Here is an 18,922-nt window from a genome sequence, read left to right on the forward strand (position 1 = left end):
GTTCTGGCTTTTTGCTCTCTCTGGATCCTGTGGCTGCTTCCTGTTGTCTCATCTCCCGTTCTTGGGACTTGAGCTGTCAGCTTATTTGCCGAACCTGAGATTCATCGATCTGCACAGCCTGTGAGCGGGAGCCCTGCTCTCCAACCTGCCGATCTTGGGCTTGCCAGCTTCTGCAGCTGTGTGACTTGGGAGAGGCCTCTACCCTGATCCACGGACTTGGGACGTTCTAGCCTCTACGATCGCGTGAGCTGTTTCCTTGATATTATCTCTCTCTCTATATATATTTATACACTTTACTGGTTTTGCTTCTCTAGAGAACCCATCCTAAGACAATGATAAACAGAGAAAAGACTGAAGTTGTCAAGGACTTCATTTTACTTGGATCCATAATCAATGCCCATGGAAGCAGCAGTCAGGAAATCAAATGATGTATTGAATTAGGCAAATCTGCCACAAAAGTCCTCTTTAAAGTGTTAAAAAGCAAAGATGTCACTTTGAGGAGTAAGGTGCATGTGCCCCAAGCCATGGTATTTTCAATCGCCTCATATGCATGTGAAAGCTGCACAATGAATACGGAAGATCAAAGAAGAACTGATGCCTTTGAACTATTGTGTTGGGGAAGGGGAAGAATACCGAATATACCATGGATTGCCAGAAGAATGAGCAAATCTGTCTTGGAAGAAGTTCAGCCAAAATGCTCCTGAGAAGCAAGGCTGGCGAGACTTCGTCTCACGCCCTTTGGAACAGGTTATCAGGAGGGACCAGCCCCTGGAGAAGGACATCATGTTTGGTAGAGGATCAACGAAAAAGAGGAAGACCCTCTGTGAGATGGACTGACACAGTGGCTGCAACAATGGGCTCAAGCACAATAATGATTGTGAGGATGGCTCAGGACCGGGCAGTGTTTCGTTCTGTTGTACACACAGTCGTTATGAGTTGGAGCCAACTTGATGACACCCACCACCAACAACAGACATTTGGTTGTCATTGGCATGCAGCCATGAGAGTGGGGAAGATATTTCAGAAAGATGTTTAGAATTAGAATAGAAAACACCATGAGAAGAACCCTGAGGAACATCAATATTAAGGGGCAGACAGAGGAAGACTCATTCATAATGGAGATGAGACGGAGCAGCTAGAGACGGGAGAAAAACAAAGAGTGTGTGTATCTCAGAAGAAGAAAGACATCTCAAGGAGCAAGTGGTGTCAAATGTGGTGGACAGCTCAAGCAAAGTGAGGGCCGAAGGTGTCCCTTGGATGTAGTAAGAAGTGGGTCATTAGTCACCTTGGAGAGAATAGTTTCAGTAAATTGTCAAGGGCAATAGACAGAGGGCAGTGGGCTGAGGATTGAATGTGGGGTGAGGATGGAGAGGCAACGAACAAAGAATTTCACTAAGGTTTGCCTGTGAATAGAGGACAGAGACATGGAGGTAGATTTGGAGTAAAGGAAAGGTTTAATTAATTATTTTTACAATGTAAGAAATTTGATAATATTTAAATGCTAACGAGAAGAATCCAGCATAAATTCAGAGACTGCAAAAACAGGACAGGGCATCACCTATAAAGAGAGTCCTTAAGGATAGTGGAGATGGATCTACAAAATAGCTGGGGAGTTTAGGGTAAGCAGCAGGAGGGAGTTTTTTCTTTGAAACAAGGGAGAAGGATAAATTTTTAGATTTGATGGTGGGAAACGGTGGAAATTCTTCTTGATGGTTTCTATTATCCAAAGTGGGAGACTTCATCACTATTTGCGCATGGAAGACAGTGGAGTAGCAGTTAAGAGGAGAAAAAAGAAGGTCTGAAACAGGCTCAGAAGGATTGGAGACTGAAGTGACTAAGGAAACAGAAGAAATTTCGGGCAATAGGTGAGAGCCCATGAATTTACTGTTGCACCAACCTGCCCACCTGGGTGTTTTCTCTAGCTAAGGATAGGTTTGGAGAAGGTAGAGAGAGCTAGAGTTGGGGATTTGACATGTAAGTGCGATGGAAGACAATGGGGACTAGAGAGGAAAATACTGGTAGGAGAGGGGCTAAAATTATGGATGGTGCATGGAGTCTAGCCAGGATCCAGAAGAAGGCAGAAGGGAGCCAACAAAAGAGGTAGAGTTGTTCAGAGACTTTGAATCCTAGTTAAAGTCAAAGAACAGTGTGTGGCAGGCAGCCGCTAAGACAGCCTCCAATGATCCCATCTCCTGGTACTCCTGACCTTGTGCAATCCCCTCCCCTTGAAAGGACCCAGTGACTTACCTCAAACTAACAGACTATGGCAAAAGTGATGGGATGTCACTTCTGAGATTAGGTAACAAAAAGACGTTGGCTTCTATCTTGCTCTCTTGCTGGCTTGATCTGAGGGAAGCCAGCTGCCATGCTGGGAGCTGTCCCATGGGGAGGTACACGTAGCAAGGATCTGAGCCAGTGAGGCCGTCACTCCAACATCCTTGAGGAACTGAATCTTGCCAACAACTACATGAGGGAGCTCGGAAGCAAATCTGTCCTCAGTCAGAAGTGACCACAGCCCGCCTGACAACTTGATTACAGCTTTGTGATAGACCATCAGGCAAAGGCACCAGCTAAGCCATGCCTAGATTCCTGACACACAGAAACTGTGAGATAATAAGTGCTTATTGTTTTAATCCCCATGTTTTGGGGTAATTTGTTATGTAGCAACAGAACTAATATAAGGTATAAGAGAAGTAACTGAATGAGCAGGAAGAAAAGACAGCAGTTATAATTAAGAGAATAGGGTGTTTGAGTCTACAATTTCAGCCAGGAGACAGTTACAAAGCTTCATTTGTGCTGGAGAGGGTGGCTGAACTGGGGCAGATGGAGCTGAGAGACTAGGGTATTGAATAAACCATGCTTATAGTGTTGAAATCCTCCAGGATCACTGGGTAGAGAAGAGTGTTGCAACAGGTGTCAATGACAGGGTGGGAGTTGGGACAGGGAACACAACAATCTCAAAGAGATGGAGCCAGTATAAAAATATGCAATGCACCTCCAGATTTTTTTTTTTCCCCAAGATGAAGAATTAATGGTATAGTAAGGGCACCAGGAATCTAGGAAGATGCTGATCCCCAAACTTGACTCTAGGATATGTGAGGTGTGGGAGAAGGCAAAATCAATCTCTTCTTGAAAGCTACAGAGTAAGTGGCGCCCCAGTCTAGAGCCAGATTTTAAGATTAAATGACATAGTCCATGTAAGCTGCTTGGCTCCACATAGTGGGCACCCAACGAATATTAGTCCTCTCTAAACATTCACTTAGCCTTTTGCGTACCCAGGTCCTGCACCCCCCCTTCCCCCGTCTCTTCTCTTTACTCAAACAGCTGGGGCTGGGTGAAGGGACTGGGCGGTTGGAGCCAGGGGGACTCACTACACTCGATCAGGGGCTGCCTCCTCACGGTCCAGAGAGAGCGACAGGCCCCCGTGTCCAGGACCTGTCAGCCCTCTAAGAGAAATTTATTCCTTTCATCAACAAACATCAATCAAGGGCTTAGAAGTGCGACAAAAATACTACGGAGATACCCACTCCCGACAGCAGAGGACACTAGGCCGCGATCCGCATCCAGGGCAAAACTGGTAGGGGGCTCACCATGCTTTGACTTTTCCAAGTTCTCCCCATACTTTTAGCTGAGGGAAAACGTCAGAAGTGGGCGTGCAGCCCGTACTGCGATCTCTGCAGAACTCGGCCTAGTAGTCTCCCAGCTAAGGTCCTCTGGACCTCTCAGTCCGCACTCTCCACTCACGGAGGGTCACCCTGGGGCGCCGGCGTCCACGTGGTCTCCTTGGCGGCCCGAGGGGCGGGGAGAAATGGGCGGGGCCGGCGGGAGGGCGAGGCCGATCCCGCCGCCGGGGCTCCCATGGCCCCTCGCGCCCAGCAGCCAGATGCTGACGTGTCCTTTCCTTCCCACTACACCTCCCGACACTACCTACTACGGCTGTCCCGGAAGTCCCGCCCTATATTTAACACGTCACCGCAAATCAGTTCTCTCAGCGCTTCCCAGAGCTCACCACCCATTTCGGGACCAAGGGGCGGGGCTCCGCGAGCAGGGCGCCTATTGGCTTGAGGTCCGGCAGGCTCTGGGCGCCTATTGGCCAGAGGGCAGCGGTGCTCTGGCACGCTTGCGCGGCGAGTAGAACGTGTGGCGGCGGCGGCTGTGGAGATCACGTCTCGTCTTATCGCTCTTAGTCCCGCTGCTGCTCTGTGAGCGACCAGCGCGTCTGTCTCGTCCATCGCCCGCAGCCCGTCGTCCGACTGCTCCTAGCCGCGGCGGCCTCTCACCAACACCGACACCCACACTGACACCTCCAGTCCGGCCGGCCTCCCCACTCGCTGCCTTTCCTTCACACATGGCCTCCTCCGTGCAGAGCGGCGGCTCCTCCGGGGGACCTGCGGTCCCCACCGTGCAGCGGGGCATCGTCAAGATGGTGAGAGCGGGGCCCCGGACACCGGCCACTCCGCCCGCCTCCGGGCGAGATCGGGTTCTGGCTCTTCTTCCCCTCCTGCCAGCCTGCTTGGTCTCCCAGATCCTCTCTCCTGTGCCCCTTTCCCACTGTTGACTCCTCCCAATCCCCTCTCTAGACAGAGCCCGACACGGACTCCTCCTTGGTCCTTGCCTCTCGAACACCCTGGCATCAGGGGTCACAGTGATTTCCGTGGTCGCGGCACTTGATCTCCTGGCTGTTTACCGGGACAGATCGATTGCTGATTGACTAGCGGAGAGAAGAATTCATGGATATCTGTCCCCTCATCCTCTCTGTCCTGTCCATTTTGACATCTGCTGAGCAGTTTGTAGTTTTTCAAGATGCTTTTACTTCTCAAATCGTGACATCCGGTCTTTCCTGGCAGCCTAGTAGTACTTGGACATCCTGAAGCTTCTCTGCTTACCCGCGCTCAGTTACTTACTCCAAGTTTTCTTGCTTTCTGGCCCTCTGTGTCCTTTTTTTCCCTCCACCGATCATGTCAAGTCTGTAGTCTTAAGAGCTGATCCTTGTATTCCTCCTCCTAGAGTTTAGTCCAGCTGGAATCTTAGGGATCATTGTTGCCCCCCCCACCCCACCCCGTAGAAACAGGTTTAAAAGAGGGCAAGTGACTTGCCTAAGGTCACATGGTGCTTTGGGTTGAAGCCAGGACCAGAGGCCAAGCGTTCTGGCTCCCAGTCCAGAGCCCGATTTCATATTACCCCAGTCCCTACATTTGTAAATTTAGAATTTAAAACTACAGGAGGTTCATTTTTAAAACTTACCCTCATTTCCATGATAATTTTGTAGTATAAATTCTGATTTTTACTAGCTTCCTGGTGTCATCTCACCAACAGCCCCAAATCTGGGAACCTGGCATTTTTTGATTCTTAACAGGTTTTCTGGTGGCGATGACCGCCAACTTTAGATTTCATTTTAGATTGCAGTTCTGACTTTTCCATCTGGAACAGCAAATACCTGTATGACACTGTTTCTCCCAAAGCTTCACAATTCTTGCTGTTGTAGAAAGTTTAAAAAACATCTTCTTTTCATTGCCCGTTGTCTTTCAAATGATTAAAATGTTCTGCAGCTTGTATGTGTGTAAATTCGATTTCATGGTGTGTGTTTCCCTAATTTTCATATATTCATTTCTTACGTAATATTTTGTCACCAGCAGATCCTTGGGGCTTTTGATATTGCTTTTTCCTTCATTTACGTATATTGGAGAGTCAGAATTTGTCAGAAACTGATTAAGAAGGGAATTTCCAAGGTCTGTGTATGTTTTCCTCTGAAATATTGACCTGACCTGTGAGAGGATTATCCTGAAGTGGCTTGTTGTTCATTTGCTTTTTTATTTGCACTGATATTTCCCTTCACTGTAGGTGGTGGTGGGAGTGGCAGCGCTGAGTGGGTCTTTTTGAATTTTCTTCTTTGCCAGGGCTTGAAGTTTTCTTAAACGCCCCTCTCATTTGTGGGATGGGAGGGCAATGAGGCTGCACATATCTTTGCTTCTGCCAGTGCTACAGGCTTCCAGGGCATCTGGATTCTATGAGGTGATGGTGCTTTCTCACAGATTACCCCACAGATACTGAATATTGGCAACAGTAAATAGCTTATTTTTTAAGTGTCATGTCTTATGCTGAATATTCTGGTTATATTGTCTCATTTATAATACCTATCAAGTAGATATGATTGTTGGCTACATTTTCCAGATGTGTACTTTAGGAGCTGGGATGGCACAGTGGTTAAAGTGATCGACTGCTAACAGAAGGGTCAGCAGTTCAAAACCACCAGCTGCTCCGTGGGAGAAAGATGTGGCAGTCTGCTTCTGTAGAGATTTGCAGCTTTGGAAACCCTATGGAGTCACTTTAAGTTGGAATCGACTCGACAGCGGTGGGTAGTCTGAGGTTTAGACAGAATAAGTCGCTTACTCAAGGACAGGCACTTTTCCTCAGTAATAAGAGGCAGAGCTGGTCTTAACCCCTGGCCTATCTGCCAAAGCACATGCTCGGAACCATCCAGTTCTGCTGCCTCTGACTCCAGGACTCCAGGGTATGACTTTGTAACATGGAGGAGGGCGGGGTTGGTGATGCATGGCCGCAGAATTGCAAGAAAGTGAAGCTGACTGTAATTGAGTTGAGAAGAGATTAGATGTTACTCCTTGTCTTGTCCGGGAGCTGTTATTGTGGTAAGTGACTTCATTTGGTGCTTGTAGTTGTTGTGTGCATAGGAGTGTTGTGTGGAAGACGTTTGAGTTTGGGAGGAGGCATTTCAAATTTAGTGATTTGAGCAGTTTATACTACTGTTTTTCTGTGACCGTACTGCAGAGGGTTGGGTGGTGAGTTACAGGCAAGAATTAAGGGGAGCGTTGAGGGAGGGAAGCCCAGTGAACTGCAGAGTGACAGGCAGATTTGTGTCAGGCTTAGAAGCCTTGTCTGGAATGAAAAATCGGCCACTGGTAAATTGCTCTGTGTGAAGCTCTTCTGCTAAGTGAAGTTGTATTTTCCTGGAGAGTAATCATTTTCAGCTGTACTAGGAACGGCTTTGTAAGGACTCTACAAAGGAAGATGGAGCTCTATGACAGAGGAAAGTGAGAAAGAAGTAGTTTGATGGTGAGGAAAACAGTAGTCATTGCTTTTCTACCCTCTGGGAGAAACGGGCAGAAACTGGAGCAGGACTAAGCAGGTGTGCTTTTCAGCGGGAGCCCTCCGGAGTTGTCTGGGCTCAGGCTGGTCTGGGGTTAAGGTTTGCTGCACTGGGGAAGAATAGTCCTTCTTCTTTTGATGGCAGAAGAAAGGGTTGTAGGGCCGTTGTTAGTTGCCCTCAAGTCGATTCCAAGTCATGGCTAACCCCTGTGTGCAGAGTAGAACTGCTCCATAGGATTTCCAAGGCCATGACCTTTTGGAAGCAGATCTCCAGGCCTGTGTCCCAGTCTTCTGGGTGGATTTGAACCACCAACCGTTCAGCTAGTAGTCGAGCACTTAACTGTTAGCGCCACCCAGGGACTTCTTGTAGCGCCATGGAAGGTGCAAATTTCTACTGGTCTCTGCCAGGCAATCCTACTAAGCCCCGCGCTACTTTTTTTTGTGGGGGGAGGGGCTCTTGGTTTTTATTTATTTATTTAACATTTTACTGTGGAATGAAAGAGCACCTGAATGGGAATGTGAACCGTGGACCCTCATATTAAAAGTCTGATGTTCTACGTCCCGTATTACTTATTTTTGAAATTGAAGAAAAAACTTGGGGATCAAGTTGTAAAAATCTTTGCATTTCACCCCATTTTTAAAAATGATGGTGACGGTAAAGGCTGCATCTACTAATGAAAGTGGGGGTGAAAGGACAGAGTTGGCTCTGGAATGTGTTTAAGGAGGAAGTGGGCAGTCAGTTGACATAGGTATTTTGGAGCTATTCTGTTACTGCAAAGGCAGTGACGCTGATGGAAAAACTGAAAGGGGATTTATATTTTTTTAAGTTGGGATGAGACTGGCAAGTATGTGGGCAGACAAAATATAACCTGGATAAGTAATCGTTTCTGTCAAATCAGATCTAATTTTCTCTAAACCCTGAAAGATTCATACTCTGAATTTCTTTGAATAATTTGCTAGACCTTCTTTGGCTATAGCAGAGTATTGTCAACAGAAGTTAAATAGATGAGGTTGGGAGAAGTCTTGGGGTATTTACTATAAAATTCAGTTACCCCACTTAGCAGCTACTTAGGGATGGCCATTTTCCCTGCTTTTACTGACCTGGCTTACTTTCTTTTAGGAGCTCATGGGTGATACAAATGGTTAATGAGCTCAGCTGCTAACCGAAAGGTTGGCAGTTTGAGTCTACCCAAAGATGCCTCGGAAGAAAGGCCTGGTGATGTACTTCTGAAACACCAGCCATTGAAAGCCCTGTGGAGAGCATGTGGGGTTGCCATGAGTCGGAATCATTTGGCAGCAACTGGTTTTAGTTACTTTCTGTTTCGGGGAGAGAGCCTTTTTTTATCTCTTTTCACTCTAATGTTTCCTTCTAACTCCGTCTGTTTGCATGTCTTTTCAAGCAGGTGCACACTGGCTGCTTTTGCAACAGCACAATGAATAAGCCACAATTCTTGAATCTTCTGTGTCAGAGGCAGGCATGGAAGCAGCTTATCTTCTGCTTATGGTGTGGAAGGCCAAAGGGAGGACACTGCCAAATCCCGGGTCCCGCCCTAGTGAATCCCCACAGAAGGGGCAAAAACTCCCTCTCCCAGACTTCTGTTTTATGCTGAAAACCATGATTCCCGCTAGGTGACTAAGGCAAAGGGGCACCTGAAGGGGAGGAGTTGGCCATAATTTTCTCCCTTGAAAGGACTCGTGCTGCCAGGTTAATGTAAAGCGAGATGTAGACTTCCTGGTGAGTGGCTTAGTGGAAATTTCCTCAGTGCACAGGCATAGGAAATGCTACCTGTAATTTAGTTCATTGTAGCTAAGTGTTTCTTAGGTTTCCGAGCTCAGAGGTATGTGTCTTTCAAGAGTACAGTGAAGACAGAGTAGTCTGTTGATCTGCTCTTTCTTTCCTCCGTGCACTTAGCTCATGCAGACCGTCAAAGGGAACAAAACCCCTTTTCTCAGCTACTTAAAATACCCTTATCCTACCGCTCCAAGAGCAAGGTAGCTGAATAACAATATTTTAGTAGAGCCATTTGCAAAGAAGTAGGTAGAATAGGATGGAAGGCTTTTCCCTATAGTCTTAAAATTGCCCACTTCCCAGCAGGTAAGCATTGTTAGCTTTCAGTCAAGATTGGAGGTAAAGGAACACTAAGTTGTTACAGTGTCTTAAAGGCTTTCTGTCAGATTTCTGTGGGAAAAGCAAGGTCCATTTGGCTCTAGTTATGCCAACAGTGGCTGCTGCCACACACGGACTGATAGAAGGAGAAGCAACCGTATTTCATTTTTTCCTTGAACAAATATTTATTGATCATAAATCAATAAATATTGATTGCTGTGTCAAGCTGTTCTGGGCATTGGAGATACAGTGGTTTTAAAAAAAAAAAGATCAGATTCCTGGCCTCATGGCTTATAAAGGTGACAGACAGTAAACGAGAAAACGAGAAATGAGCATGAGAATTTAAGGTAGTGATTTGAAGTAGGGTAGTGGGATAGGGTGGTTTGGGGTAAGGGAGGGGGTGGCTTCCTTATATAGAGTGTTTGGGAAAGACTTCTTTTAGAAGATGGCATTTCAGCTGAGACCTGATGGACATCAGAGAGCCAACCATAGGGGAAGTGTGTTGTCGGTAGAGGGAACAGCAAGTGCAAAGGCCCTGAGATTTCCATTAATGAGTAGTCTTCTGTGATTTTATAGTATTTCTTCAATTTCTTCAAGTTCGGTGCCTTACATAGATGGTATGGGTTTAACTTGGGTTATTAATATTTGTGTTTAAGTGTGATAAGGGGCAGAAAGGCAGTGGAGGTGGTCATTGTACTCTGGTGAGATCAGTAGCTGACATTAAATCCACTGAATAAAGGTAAAGAATGGGAGACTGGTAAGAAAAAAAATACTTGCTGTTAGTCATATTCATGTTTCTTACCAAGACTAAGGTTTTCTGACTTCCTGTTAGCCAGTCTGGAAACCCTGGTGGCGTAGTGGTTAAGAGCTACTACGGGTGCTAGCCCAAGGATGGGCAGTTTGATCCATCAGGCACTCCTTGGAAACTGTGGGGCAGTTCTGCTTTATCCTTTAGGGTTGCTATGACTTGTAATCTACTTGATGGCAATGGGTTTGGTTTTTTGGGTTAGACAGTCCTGTATATTCCTAAGGCTGCTGCCTTTCTTCCGTTGGAAGGGGCTGGGAAGAAAAGATAATGCTGAGCAGGCTCAGTGCAAGCTGAATAGCATATAGAACTTGTCAGTGTTGATACTCCTGCTGGAATTTGGTTACCACATGGAATTTACTTCTGCTTTGGCCTCTGGCTACACTTTCAGCCTTGCAAGCTTTAGCTAACATTGTTGATGGAAAAGCAAAGTAGCATGCTTTAGAACTCAGTTTGTGGTCAGGAAGAAACTAGCCCGTGCACAGAGTGTGTCAGTTAACATGGTTGGGAACCCCTGAGACCAGGCAGACCAGTGCTGGTAATTGGTGACTTGGCGATGTGGCACAGTGGTTAGGAGCTCTGCTGCTAACCAAAAGGTTGGCAGTTTAGACTCATCAGCTGCTCCATGAGAGAAAGATGTGGCAGTCTGCTTCCAGAAAGATTTACAGCCTTGAAGATCCTATGGGGTCATTCTACTCTGTCCTGTAGGGTCACTGTGGATCGGAATCGACTAGGCAGCAATGAGTTTTTGGATTTAGATGCTCCAGTTTGGAGTCCGTGGGTGGTGCAAACATTTAACATGCTCGGCTGCTAACCAAAAGGTTGATGATTGGAGTCTACCAAGAGGTATCTCAGAAGAAAGGCCTGGTGATCTTCTGAAAAATCATCCATTGAAAACCGTATGAAGCACAGTTCTACTCTGACACACATGGGGTCGCCATAAGTTGGAGTCAACTCGACGGCAACTGGTTTGGTTATGTTCCAGTTCACTTGGAGAGTGAAATTTGGGAAATAGGTGAAAATTTTAGTTTCCATTTGTAGGTTCAAAAGGGAAAATTGGCCAGGTTTTTGAATCTAGGTAAGAAGGTTCTAGGGCCTATGGTGCACTCATTTCTTGGCATAGACTAGCTATCCAAATGACAAGTGTGGTCTAGCAGGGGATGCGGTAGATGTTTTTGGGGTCTGGCCTTTGGATTTGTTTTATTTCATTTCTCCAAGTAAGAGCATAGCTAAATACTGTAGGAAATGCTTTGCCTTATTGGGGAAAAGGTATGGGCTGTATAGCTTTTCTTATTTCTTGCTGGGAGATGGATGCACACCCAGTTTCTGTTGCCACTTCCTCTCTTGGGAGACTGACATATGCTTTTTGTTTTTACAGCAGAAATTGATGCAGAATCACAGGTTGTGAACATTTGGTGCAGATGGAGTGTTGTGGGATTTCACTTATTTCCAGTGAGATGCAATATGATAAATTAACGTTATGTTTTTCTCACTTAGTGCTAATATTTAAGAAAAAAATGAACAGTGGTTGCAGTTGGCATTTTTAGAAAATTAGGAAGTTAATCAATTTTGTTGTTAGGTGCTGTCGAATTGGTTCAGACTCATGGCAACCCTGTGTACAACAGAACGAAACCCTGCCTGGCCTGCGCCATCCTCACAATCGTTGCTGTATTTGAGCCCACTGTTATAGCCACTATGTCAATCCATCTCATTAGGGTCTTCTTTTTCACTAACCCTCTATGAAGCAACTTACAGGAAAAATAAATCTAATGAAAGTTTAGATGTCCTTTTCAAATGTCATTGTCAAGTATCGTTTTTGAGGTGTTCAGTCTTTATACAAGCCTGGTGGCTTGACACAGTTTCCCATTTCTTTTCGTGTGAGGAGCGACTTTGAAGGCACTGTCTCCCCTCTGTCGTTATGCCTCAACAATTTTTGAGGTGCGTTAAGTTCTGTTTATATGAGAAGGAAGTATTCTGCTTGGGGCAGACTTGTAATCCAACCTTACACATAATAGAGGAGTTGGAGAGACTTGGGGAACCAGTGCTTAAAGTTAACAAATCTAATTTATTACCATTGTCACTGGGAAGCAGCCTGCCAGGGAGGAGAGATCACTGGCCTGGGAGTCAGGGGTCACAACTCCTAGCCCGGGCATTGCCACTCTCCATCTGGATGATGTTGGGTAAAGCTCTCCTTTTCTGTAAAATGAAGTCATTGGACTCATTGTCTCTAAGCTCCTTCCAGTCCCAAAAGGCTGCAATTGGATAAGAAACCCTACATTAATATATGTTAGGCGTGATGAAACAAAGCTGGAGATCTCATGCCTTATGGCAGCCTTGACTGTGAATTGGTGCTTCTCCTGCAGGACACATGTTTTCTGTTCCCCTTGCTTGGTTTTTTGGAGAAAGTAAACTAGTTGAGTGGAGCACAGTTCTACTCTGACACACATGGGGTTGCCCTGAGTCGGAATTGACTTGATAGCCACTGGTTTAGTTTTCCTTTAGTTAGACTATTTGAAATCTTGCTTTCTAGTGCGGAAGAATAGAGTGTTGGACTTTGAATTAGACTAAGTGATTGGATGGTGGAGGAGGCGGGGGGTGGGGAGAAGTAAGGGACGTTCCTGGCTTCTTTTTGATAGTAAGGTCAGGATAGCCTAGTGGGAGTGGTTGTTTGAGACCCAGAACGTGATGCCAGTAGGTTTCATCTCCCGGTCCTGCCTCTACTTCAGAACACCCTGCCATTCTCCTGGACCCACAGGTCTTGACTGGAGAAGTGGAGGGATGAAGAGGGAACTCAGGGAACTTGGAGCTCATGGGTAGAGTCTGTGCCCAACTCTTGATTGGGGATTGCAGGAATGTGGGGTGTGATGGGGTTCTGGGTTCTATGCTTGGAAGCCAGAGCCTCTTTTTTTTTCTTCCTCCCAGACCCTTTCCACTTCCATTTAATGTTCAAGTACAGGGATCATCTTATTCTATTCTTGGTAATTCCTCATATGATTTTTTTTCTTTTGAGTTTGTTTAGTTTTTATTGTAAACCTTCTTAAATCTTCTGTGGGAGTAGGTTTAGAGAAAGAGCCCAGAGATTTCCTAAACAGGTCATTGCTTCAGGACCACCTAGAAGGCCCTTTCAGAGGCACTGAATTAGAATCCCTGGAGTTTGGCACTTAGGAATCTGTATTTTTAACCCACCCCCCACCCCCCACCAGGAGATTGTGAAAGAGTCAGTTTGGGGTTGATCTGGGCCTGGTGTTTGGGACCCACTGATCTTGTTGAACTCCTGTACTGTCTGCAGATGAAGAGACAGGACACAAGTGATGCAGGAAGTCTATGTCTGGGGGTAGGTGTTCCCAGGTTTTATACCAGGGGAGGTTAGGGCTTTCTCTGTTTTTTTTTGGTTTCTCTTTTGATGGTTTCCTAGGACTTTTTTTTCTTAAATTGTGGTGAAAATATATGCACCAAAATCCCAAGACATTTTACTTTGCTTTGAATCTGTGGCTTGATCCATTTGGCTGACGTCCTCAGGGGTCCATTTACAGTGACTGAGATCCTGGTCCTGGGTCATAACTGGCAGCTGAGAAGTTGTTTTATGTGTCTGATTTAGGCCATTTGCTCCTTTTTAACACTCATCTGCCACTTCCCCTTCTATTTGCATAGATTCCCAGCATTTTCCTATAATCTGGCGCCGGTGACTTGGCACATCATGACTGTGGAAGTCGTTAGTGTCATCTAAAAATGTGAAGATTCTGAGTTCGTCACTTTCTGTTCTTGTAGTTCTGAGGAGCCACACACTTTTGCCTTTTGGTTTTAACTGTCTGTTTACATCTGTCTTGTTTCTTATTTATAAGCCCCATTTTTAAAAACCAGAAAACCAAAATGACCTCCTTGGTGGTCTTAGTCTTTATTTTTATCCCACTAGCTGGTCTAATTATGGAAATAAAGTTGTTTTGTAGTTCTCAGGTCTTTGAAGTCCTTGTGATTAGGGGTCACATTTGTAGTTCGCTTGGTGGCCTTTCCCCATTTTGGCCAGCAGTTTTCCAGTTCATCCCTAAAGTCTTTCAGAACATTCATACAGATACCTCTAGTCTTAGTCATTTAATAATTATTGACATTTAAATTTTGAACTTAAATTTTGCTTGTGAAACTTCAAATAGTATAAAACCCAATGCCATGGAGTCGATTCTGACTCTTAGCGACCCTGTAAGACAGAGAAGAACTTCCCCATAGGTTTTTCAGGGAGCAGCTGGTGGATTCGAGTTGCCAACCTTTTGGTTAGCAGCCTGAGCTCTTAACCACTGGCCACCAGAGCTCCTCATATAGTATAGAAGTATGTAAAGTTAAATATGGAAGTCTCTCTCTCTCTCTGCCTTCCCTACCCCTCAGTTTTCTACCATTCATTCTCACTCCCCTAAGTTAATGTTAACAGTTGGTGTGTTTGCTTCCAAACCTTTTATCATGCAGACACACACCATCTTTTTTTTAAAGAAATAAGTTGGGTCACACTGTAAGTGTCACTATGAGTCGGAATTGACTCGATGGCAATGGGTATAAGTGTCCTGCAACTTTCTTTTTCTAATTAACTGTTATGGCTATTTTTGTATGTCATTTTTATAGATCTACCTTATTTTTTAACAGTTGAGGAGTATTCCATAGTTTAGCTGTATTATAACTTACCCATTTTTCTGTCCATGTATGCTGTTTTTGGTTTTTCACTATTCTAAACACGGCCACACTGACTGACTGTTCTTTATATACATCTTTTTGTTCTTGTGCTAGCATTGCTGTAAGATAGAGTCCTAAAAAGTGCAATTGCTGCTGGCTTTTTGTGATCAGATATTTTTGGTGAGGGGCTTTAGTGTACTTCCACTGACTTATTTTTTCTGGGTCTCATCTTAGGTAAATATTAGGGCAAAATACAGCTTAACATTTCATTACTCATTGATTATTTCCTATTTGGTAGTCTTTATTTCCCCAGAGAGTGTCCTTGAAAGTAAGACAAAGCCGCTTTGTCTCCTCTGTGGAGGGCGGGCTGAGCATGGGGGCTCAGTAAAGAACTACTTTTTAATTCCTTGAAGGCCTCCAGGTGTTTTAAGGTGTTAACTGTTTAAGTACTGAAAGGTAGAGTAGGTTCTACCTTTGTGTTTGCCGTTTTCAGCTTTTTCTGGGTTCCAGAGAGCTCCATGACTAAGGAAATCTGCTACTAGCCAAAGTACAGATAACATGAAGAGGCAAAGTCATGTGAGAGAAATCTGCTTTTTTCCTACAGCTGGCACGTAGCTCTTCCTCTTTTTCTTGCTCTTCTCGGCTAAGAAGGTGGGGCGGCATGACACTATCCTGCCTGGGGAAACACGGTCAGATTTAGATTGCTTGCAAAGACTTCACTGGACTCGGGTAGTTTGGTTTGCAGCCTTTCAGCCAAGTGCTGATCCCAAACCTGGTGCTGGTTTATCACATGTTGCTCCAGATGTGTGTGGGTCTCCCTGCCGTGCACGGTTTTGGCATATCTGAACACTACTACTTTTTTCTATTTTTTGAAAATCCTTTTGACAATCAACTATTTTTAAAATTTAAATAATATTATTTTGAAAGGACGCCGAATTTCACTATTAAAAATAGAAAAATCCTATTATTTGCTATAAATAGAAAATACCTTTAAAAAAAAAAAACCCACAATGAAAACAACATTACTAAGGGACATCTAGGTCAATTGGCATAACAAAGTTTATTAAGAAAATGTTCTGCATCCCACTTTGGTGAGTGGCGTCGGGGGTCTTAAAAGCTAGCGAGTGACCCTCTAAGATGCATCAATTGGTCCCAGCCCACCTGGAGCAAAGGAGAATGAAGAGCACCAAAGACACAAGGAAAATATTAGCCCAAGAGACAGAAAGGGCCACATAAACCAGAGACTTCATCAGCCTGAGACTGAAAGAACTAGATGGTGCCCGGCTACCACCAATGACTGCCCCGGCAGGGAACACAACAGAGTCCCTGATGGAGCAGGAGAAAAGTGGGCTGCAGAACTCAAATTCATGTAAAAAGACCAGACTTAATGGTCTGACTGAGACTAGAGGAACCCCAGAAGACATGGCCCTCAGACTCTTTTAACCCAGAAATAAAACCATTCCTGAAGCCAACTCTTCAAAGATTAGACTGGACTATAATGCATAAAGGAAACCCTGGTGGCATAGTGGTTAAGAGCTACGGCTGCTAACCAAAAGGTCAGCAGTTCGGATCTACCAGACACTCCTTGGAAACTATTTGGAGTAGTTCTGCTCTGTCCTGTAGGGTCGCTATGAGTCGGAATCGACTTGATGGCAGCGAGTTTGGTTTTATAAGACATAAAATGATATTTGTGAAGAGTTTGCTTCTTATTTCAAGTAGATAGATGAGACTAAATGGGCAGCTTCTGTCTGGAGGCAAGATGAGAAGGCATAGAGGATTAGGAGCTAGTTGAATGGACACGGGAAATCCATGGTGGAAAGGGGGAGTGTACGGTCACATTATAGGGATAGCAATTAGGGTCACATAACACTGTGTGTATAGATTTTTGTATGAGAAACTAACTTGAGCTGTAAACTTTCACCTAAAGTACAATTAGAAAAAAAATTTACTAAGTTCTAGCTAGATTCTGTTGTTTTGCAGGGGGCTCTCAGCCTGAGACCCGCTTTCTCCAACCAGGAAGTGTAGCCGGTGTACCCATTGCCGTTGAGTAGATTTCTACCCATAGCAACCCTAGAGGACAGGGTAGAACTGCCCCATAGGGTTTCCAAGGAGCAGCTAGGGGATTTGAACTGCTGAATGTTTGGTTAGCAGCCATATCACTTAACCACTGTGCCATCAGGGATCCTGTAGCACATGTAGAGAGGTACTGAAGGCTTCTTAGCACCAAACGGAAACTTTCTTGGCTTATTTAATTGGAGGATTGAAAGAGCATTGAAAAGGGAGTAGTTCTTACCCATGAGCCTGTGTTATTAAATGCTGGTACATACTGGGTTCATGTATCACCTGAAAGTTTTTTTTTTTAAACAGAAAACCATGCCCACACTTTGGGAGACAATGACCTGTGTCTTGAGGCAGAATTGAACTAATTTTCTAGGGTAGCTGTGGTTCATATCATTAGCCCCATTGACGACCAGCTGTATAAACCTGGGCAAGGAATTTTACCCCTTCAGGTTCCAACCTTACTTGTAAAACCAGGACAGTAACAGTACTTACCTCCTGGGGCAGTTGCTGAGTAAATGAGAGAATGCATGTAAAATGCTTAGCACAGTGTTTGGTGTGTGTGTTCAGTAGCCATTAGCTGTCGTTAGTGATCCGGTGGTCTCCATATACTGGCCCCAAGTCAGATGGGAATGAAAACGGAACTGGCTGCTGCAAAATGAGGGCAGTAAGGTCACAGAAGTCTTTGTGGTGTTGAAGTTATTCAATTTAAAGGACTGGCTTTAGTTTTGAAATTATATTTGTCCTGCCTTTTTTCGGGGGGGGGCGGTACTGAAATATCTATTATTTTATGAATAATGTCATAGTAAGTGGCACTTGTTTTCTATAATGTCTTTGACAAAAAATAAAAGTGCAGTTATGTGGGTGAATAGTAGTTGTATTCAGTGGCTTAGTTGTGGCTAAGAAGGCAAAAATACAGCATGCAAAATTTATCTTCTGTCTCCTCTCTTTCCCTGCCCCCCAGCACCCCTCCAGCTTATGGTCTTTTAGGGTTGGTCTGCATTTCATCTCCTCTCCTTCAGAACCCTCATGACCCCATCCCCACCAACAAGAAAAACACTTACCAAAACTTGAGATTAATGTATTTACAACGTTTCTCCCCACAATGTAAAGTATTTCCTATTTATTTTGCCCCAAGGTGGCAGAGTGGTTAAGAGCTCGGCTGCTAACCAACAGGTCGACAGTTCGAATCCACCAGCCGCTTCTTGGAAACCCTATAAGGCAGTTCTACTCTGTCCTTTAGGGTCGCTATAAGTCGGAATCAACTTGACGGCCATGGGTTTGGTTTTGGTTTTGGTTTTGTTTTGCCCCAAGGAGGACCAGGTAATCTACATTGTATGGGGGGGTGTCCTCTGGCCCTCTTTGCTATCTCCCCAAATCACCAGTCTCTAAGGTAAGAACAGCATACAGAATCAGCTTTATAAATTAGTCTTGGCAAGTAAGAACCCCTTACCTGGCCTTGACATCATCCTAAGGACGGGGTAAATTACATCCCAGTCTGCCCAGGACTGTTGTGAATCACACCTCTTGTTGTGGAATAATTATCAATTACACCCCTTTTCGCTCTTGAGTGTCCCAATTTGAGTGATAAAATGTGTGCTTAATGGGGTTTAGAAGAACAGTCAAATATAAACTGTGTGCAGTAATTGCAGGTATTTATTACTCCTGGCAGGTGAGCCCTTTCACAGCCCAGAGGCAGGAGGTGGCTTCTTTTACTTAAAAGCTAAGCAGATAGTCTCCTTAAGTTTCTCTGTAGGATGGCTGAGAGCAGGAGGGGCTCATGTCTGAGGAGGAAGTAGGTGGCGGAGGCTTGAGACCCCAGGTTGTGATTTTGGGTAACCCTTGGGTAACCCTTTGGGCTGATGGGGTTTTAGTTGTCTGTCTCATATAAGTTGTTAACTAGAGTCAGCAGCATCATTTTAGAGTGGAGACGGGAACTTGTGAATGTAATCGGTTGGCTTTCCTGGAGAATGCATGGGCAGAAAAAATCAGATGTGATATTTTTAGATCAGATGTGTTTGAACAATCTTTTCTGTGGTGACAGTAAAGGTGACAGGTGTTGACAGAGGCACAGGAGTGACAAAGGATGAGATAAAAGGCAGGAGGAATGGTGACGTACAGGTGGGAATACTGAGGGCTTTCTAGAAAGCAGGTGTGAGCAATTTGGATTCAGCGTGCCAGGTTAAGGCATC

At 44.9% G+C, this 18,922-nt stretch overlaps 1 protein-coding gene across 1 annotated transcript in view; it reads left to right on the top strand.

Annotated features, from left to right (window-relative positions):
* The first annotated feature begins 3,957 nt into the window (after positions 1-3,957).
* SND1 (staphylococcal nuclease and tudor domain containing 1) overlaps positions 3,958-18,922 on the top strand; it is a 503,780-nt gene continuing 488,815 nt past the window's right edge. The window contains exon 1 of the mRNA XM_004382627.2: positions 3,958-4,426. Coding sequence (XP_004382684.1) covers positions 4,349-4,426 — 78 coding nt within the window. The 5' untranslated portion in view covers positions 3,958-4,348. The remainder of the gene's footprint in view (positions 4,427-18,922) is intronic.

This window comes from Trichechus manatus, unplaced genomic scaffold (assembly GCF_000243295.1).
Source record: "Trichechus manatus latirostris isolate Lorelei unplaced genomic scaffold, TriManLat1.0 scaffold00097, whole genome shotgun sequence".
In the NCBI taxonomy this organism is placed as follows: Eukaryota; Metazoa; Chordata; class Mammalia; order Sirenia; family Trichechidae; genus Trichechus; species Trichechus manatus.